This window comes from Cystoisospora suis (genome assembly GCF_002600585.1).
Source record: "Cystoisospora suis strain Wien I chromosome Unknown contig_3441, whole genome shotgun sequence".
Classification (NCBI taxonomy): Eukaryota; Apicomplexa; class Conoidasida; order Eucoccidiorida; family Sarcocystidae; genus Cystoisospora; species Cystoisospora suis.
The window spans coordinates 14,088-19,969 of record NW_027156236.1 but is presented as its reverse complement, the minus strand read 5'-3'; the positions used below and the strand labels follow the sequence as shown (position 1 = coordinate 19,969).

General features: G+C 53.9%; 4 protein-coding genes across 4 annotated transcripts; 3 read left to right on the top strand and 1 right to left on the bottom strand.

Moving 5' to 3' along the window:
* Positions 1-178, top strand: CSUI_006727 (uncharacterized protein; the record flags this gene model as incomplete). The annotated part of the gene is made up of 1 exon (XM_068066880.1): positions 1-178. A coding segment is annotated over one exon (159 nt), but the record flags the coding sequence as incomplete, so codon positions are not given.
* Positions 179-1,123: 945 nt separating this feature from the next.
* Positions 1,124-3,368, bottom strand: CSUI_006726 (micronemal protein 8; the record flags this gene model as incomplete). The annotated part of the gene is made up of 1 exon (XM_068066879.1): positions 1,124-3,368. A coding segment is annotated over exon 1 (1,401 nt), but the record flags the coding sequence as incomplete, so codon positions are not given.
* Positions 3,369-3,579: 211 nt separating this feature from the next.
* On the top strand, positions 3,580-4,131 carry CSUI_006725 (uncharacterized protein; the record flags this gene model as incomplete). Its single annotated transcript, XM_068066878.1, has 1 exon — positions 3,580-4,131. One exon carries the CDS (start codon positions 3,580-3,582, stop codon positions 3,856-3,858), a length of 279 nt encoding a protein of 92 aa, XP_067921142.1. The 3' UTR covers positions 3,859-4,131.
* Positions 4,132-4,385: 254 nt separating this feature from the next.
* CSUI_006724 (uncharacterized protein) lies at positions 4,386-5,221 on the top strand (the record flags this gene model as incomplete). Its single annotated transcript, XM_068066877.1, has 2 exons — positions 4,386-4,923; positions 5,132-5,221. Coding segments are annotated over exons 1-2 (303 nt in total), but the record flags the coding sequence as incomplete, so codon positions are not given.
* Positions 5,222-5,882: the final 661 nt, after the last annotated feature.

Below are 5,882 nucleotides of genomic sequence, written 5' to 3'. Positions count from 1 at the left end.
TCGGAATCTACTTCTAATCTCTCTTGCCTACCGTGACTACAGAGATTATGTATACCTCCCCGTACTCTGCCGCATCTTTCGTTATCACACCCGGGAATTTGTGTTCGACCGCGACTGTGACGGACAGCGTGCCGCGCGTACCGTGCCAAAACTTCTTTGAAAAGTGAAAGAAAGTGTGGAACATACGTTTGTTGGCCGTGAGCCAACTTCGTTCCTGCTTCGGGAGTCACGCATTCTTTGAAGCAACGTGGCAACGCCACTGGCCGACCACCCAGGTCCTTGCACACAAGTAGCAGCGGGCGCTGGCGGGCGGGACAGTCTTCCGCGCTGCGTCCGTGGTGCTAGGGCCCATCTTCGCGCACCCTGGGCCGGCAATTCACAAGGGCTGTAACTGATCAATCCTCTTTTAGCGGAACTTCATGGCATCGGAAGGACAAGCTCTAGTGGACAGCCCACGTCGACACCTGGAAAACTGTAATTTGTTTCCATACCTCACTCATCGGCGATAAGAGTCTCGTCTTGCGACTCGGCAAGTCTTCAGTACGCCCGGGTGTGGTGTGACAATGGATGGGGAACGAAATTTATCGGTAATTCGGTTTGATCACGAAAAGGCCGAAACTTTACAAGATCTTCGCCAAGATACTATGGCAATGAACGATTGGGTACAAGTCTGCCATTCTGTACATACGGTTCTAGTACCGTGCTTCACGACATTTTTCCTTCCCGCCTGCGAACGTTTTCATGAAGCCTGGTGAACAGAGGCACCGATACCCACTCTCGCTCTTGTAAGGTATGCATCTGCCTCCGCCACAATCAGTCCCTGCACAGGGGTCGTCTTTACACGTAGTCACAGATGCCTCCTCATCGACAACAGGTGCTTTGCCGGGTGGGCAAACACACTTACCCTCCCCTACGGCCTCGCCCCCTTCACACGTGGAGTCTCCCTGGCACGAACCATAGCAGAAGTCCGGGGGTTCTACACACCGGTCACCGTCCGGATTGTTTTTATCGTTCGTAAGATGCTTCGGACAGGAGCAGGAATACGTTTGCCGGTCCTTGTCTGAGATACATGATCCTGGTTCGCATGCTTTCGCACCTTTCCCCCCGTGGAGTAAGCACTGGTCATGGCTGCAAAACGGCCGCTCTGGTTGTGAGACCTCATCTAGGACTGTCTTCTCGGGAGGGCACTCGCATGTGTAGCCGTCCTCCCCTTTTTCTGGCAAGTCGATACACCGTCCGTCTTCACCGCAAGATTCTCTCCCATATAGCATGCATGCCCCTTTCACGCAGCGGTTCTCACTCTCTCTCAAGAAGTAACCTTTAGCACACTCACAGACATAGCCATCCTCACCTTTTTCTGGTGCATCCGTACACGTTCCACGTCCGCACGCTTCGTTACCGCGCCTCAGGCAACCGCCCTCGACACAACGTTTCTTACTTGCATCGAAAAAGTAACCGTCAGCACAGTCACAGGTGTAACCATCCTCGCCTGCTTGTGGAATATCCGTACACTCTCCGCTCCCACATGCCTCCCGTCCGTGTCTCATGCAACCTCCCTCCACGCAACGCTGTCCATCTTCCTTATAAATGTAACCTTTGGCACAGTCGCAGGTGTAAGCATCTTCACCTTCCTCTGGTAAGTCTCTGCAGGTGCCATTCGGTCCACATGAATCAGTCCCTCCCCTCAGGCAGCCTCCCTTGACGCAGCGATGCCCCTCCTCTTCCGTTGTTTTCAACAGGTAACCTTTAGGACAAATACAGGAGTAAGAGTAGCCCCTCCCGTCGACAGGTACAGTCACACACTCACCGTCTCCACACCTGCTCTTGCCAATACTGAGACACGGCCCCTTTTGGCAAGACTCACCCTCCGGACCAGATTCACTGATGTATCCTGTAGGGCATTCACACTTGTACGGTTCTCTAAAGCTGGCCCCGTCGTCGCATCTCCCTGGGTAACAATTCTCATGCCCTTTGCGTCCTCCGGCGTTGCAAGACATATCTTTGACACAATCTTTGCCATCACCAAGGTATCCGTCATTGCACTGACAATACACGCCGCCGTCCGACTGAATGTGTTCAACGCACTTGCCATTTGGAGAGCAAGACGACTGATACTTATTGCATTTGCATTCACCTCCGTAGCTATAATACGAATAGTACGTTAGCGATGTCCCGCAGAAAAAGAAGCCCGAAGCGCACCATCTTCCACACTGACCAAGTCGGGCACATTTCGTGCTTGTGCAGCACTGGTTTGGCGGACATGTTGCCCATTGGTATCTGTTTCCGTAAGGATCTTGATACTCTCGGCTATCGCACCCTTCATCCTCACGAGATAATCTACACATCCATGATGCATTCTCAGGCAGTCTTGGAGCTTGGACAACAGAGGTGGTTAACGTTTGCTGCAGAAATGCAGTATCTTTCAGAGCCCGCACTGTCCTCTGCGGCATCGCCACATAGCAGCAACACACAACGATGGTCACCGCAGTGACGCGCCCCAGCCGCCTGACTCTTGAAAAATCCATTGTAACTCACTAAATCATCCCCGAACTAAAACAAGTTTGCTTCCTTCTTACCCCAGTCGAACCACAACTATCTAGAAAGCCGATACCTCAACCGACGCCCGCACGAACGGGCCATCGATTGACCAGCTCACTTTGCTTGAGTCACACACAAACAAAAGCCGTCGACAGCCTTGTGCTTCAGACAAGCGTGAGCCAAGCTGAACTTCAAGTAGAACTACAAACAGATCGGACCATGGAAAAGGCCTTCCACCGCTACAATCTTGCTCGCCATACACATTAACACCGGAATGTTTTACCTAAAGGCGCCGGAAAGGCGGGCCCACGATGCGCCCTTTCATCAAAAGATGAACCTTTAATGGTCCTGCGAGCGTATGCTATCAAATGGAACGCTCATGGAAATTTCAGAATCAGTGGCGAGGGGCCCTGTCCTGGGCCAGGGGACGGAATGGACTCCTAACAAGAACGGCGCTGCACACTGCTAGCGGTAGAGTTTGTTCACTGCATCAGACGGCGTGTTGAAGACCCACTCCATCACGAGTACGGAAAAAAAACAATCGTATGCACACAAACCAAATACGCCAATGCCCGGGGTCGAGAAAGCTCCACCCTGGGGAGGCGACGTGCATATATTGGCTTAAATTGACGCGGGGCCGACGTAGCGGCGACCAGATCCGCCAGCAGCTCACGCCGTAGCGTACCGACAACAGCTACAAATCGAGAGACGTTGATGTGGACAGAAGACTGGGCTTGTGAGCAGCTTCAAACGCAAACGCTCTTGGCCCTGCAATGTAATGTCGGCAAGACTAGTAAAGAATGACTACTCCCCTTCGTGGGAGACCACCGTGTTGCTAGCGGTGAATCGAGCCCCAAGCGTCGTGGGGAAGTCGTGAAGGCGGGGTGGGAAGCGGCAGCCGTACCATCCCTGGGCCCGGTGAATTGAGTTCTTCGCTAGCTTCCACCCGCCCGTCAGCACACCGGAACATCCCCCGAGACCATAGAGGCAAAGGGATTGAGAAAGAATCACCTCGAGCGCTTGTTGCCGATTGTTCAGTGCATGTCATTTCGCGTGACGGTGAACCTCCTCGGGCGGACCGGAAAAAGCTCTTCCGGACGAAGTTGCTCACGTATCTGCGTTCGCCTGACGGCAAGAATCAGGGGCTATTGCCCGAGGCGGGGGTCGTTGCCCTCTCTCCAACGGGTTCGTGATTGCTGGCCTCGGTTTTCGCGAAAACACATCCCTCTCCTCAAAGGGTCCCCGTTCGCTCTCCGGTCATGGACTCAGGACGAGCGCTCTCTCTATCACGTATCAAGAAGAGGCGAGGCAAGTCTCTGAAGATACTTTTGTCGTCCCTCTACGGCTAACTTCGCGTTCCGGGGAGCGGTCCTCCTAAAGAGCATCTTGTGGTTCAGGCGCGGATGGTAGTTAACGTGAAGGCAGGATGAACGAGGACAGGCCTCGCAGTTAAACGGGTTGTCGTGGCGTCCAACGAGACCGCGACGCTCGGGACTTTCAGGGTCAGTTGGCTGTCGGGAAGAGGCCTTCCGCATGCGTGCCTTGTAAGTGAGCTCGTGGACGACAGACTGAAATGACATACGGGACGGACAGCATTTTAGTCTTTTAGTAATGGAAGAGGCCTCAGAGTTGTGGCGCTGTCCAGAACACGCTTCTCAAGGAAGGGTCGAGACTGCACAGCTGTCCTGGAGAGTCTCTGCCTTCCATAAATTCTCATCACGATGTAGGATGAGCCATATAGCCACGACTTAGTTCACAGTGCGGTGTCAGCGATTTGTCCACCCCAGCAGCAGACCCCCCCGAATCCAACCCCCCAGAAAGAGACTTTTTCCTGACACGTGGCATGAGGAACAGTTCGAAGTAACACACACGCGGAAAAATGTGTGTGCACGTGCAGCGGTGCCGGCGGTTAGAGGACTGCCAACACCATGCTCCGGTCCGAGGATGCTACGAGCCTCTACTAGTGCTTGGGCGCCTGGAAGCCTTTAGGACACGGGCACGTTGTAGCTACGAAGGCTGAGGCGGTGTCAGCAACTTGCCTGCTCGCTCGGGCGCTTGGAGTTCCCAGGAACGCCCAAAGGGCCCGGCCTTCTGTCCGTGTGCGCCTCGGACCTTTCGCAGGAAAAGTCTATAAACCTCTTTGCTACGGTAACAGGAAGACTTCATCGCTCAATGTGCTTCGTGTTGCGTCAAACTGACGTTCGTCTTTTCGCTGCTCCGGTCCCGTTTGCCCACGACCGAGAATCTAACCCAGTAGATTCGCCGCCTCCCTCAACTGTAGCGTGTCCTCTCTATTTCCGCCTCCACGTGCGTGGCCGTTTTGCAGTTCCATCTCCGCCTACTTCGGCGAGCGACAGTCGCCACCATTTCGTTAACCCTTCACAGGTAATTTTGCAGAGTGGATGGCCGGTCATCTCAGAGCAGCCGTTGCCGCGCTTCGCGCTCCGAAGACGCCTGGGTAGGTACTTTAATCCTTTCCAGTCCAGGTTTCCCCGTGTCCGCACTGGCGGCACGAGCCTATCCGCTCGGGGTCTAAACGAGCTTCTTGCACTGGATGCTTCTTGTCTTCCCTTTCTGTGAACTCCGCCTTCAGATAAAACTCCACCTGATTTATCCAAGAACCGGCCGCTTTCCGCCGGAGAGAGGAGGCTTGTCCGTGGACTGGATGATCTTGGTTTTCGCTTCCTGCAACAGTTCAGGGGGCGGCGTAACTGAAACTCGATGCTAAGGCGGGGCTAACTGTTACCAGTGTGTTCGCTCCCGCCGTGCATTCTCTATGTGCGTCAATGTGACAATGCTGTTTGGCGACGAGCGGAAGAGCTGACGCCCTGGGAGGTTGACGCAAGGGAAAGGCGCACTCAGATGGAATGCAAGCGACGACTCCCTCGCGGAACTCTTATTACGAAGAATAGTAAGAAAATCAACGGAGATACAAACCAACGAACAGGAAAGTTTCCCCTTTCTTCCGGACGACATCAAAACGTAGGTCCGTAGGGCTCGCTTGAAACAAACCTCTACCAGGGGAGTTGCGGTGCGGCAGTTAACGTCCCGTCAACTGAGCCAACTTGCCTGAGGAGAATACCCTGCTCTACACACTTCACTCAATAGACTCCGTCTAGCCAAGGCCAAAAAGTTCTATCACTCTAATTGTGGGGGCTACTTTCCACAGTACTCTGTCGATGCCCACTGAACAGCTGCAACCTCGATTTGGGGACGGCGCCGGTCCCGCAATCGAGAGAATCGACCTTCCAAACAATCGAAACGAAGAAACGTCAAGTTCGTCACAGCACACAATCAATTGAGTTAACACACCACTGATATGCCCGCCAAAGTCTGCAGTGGTC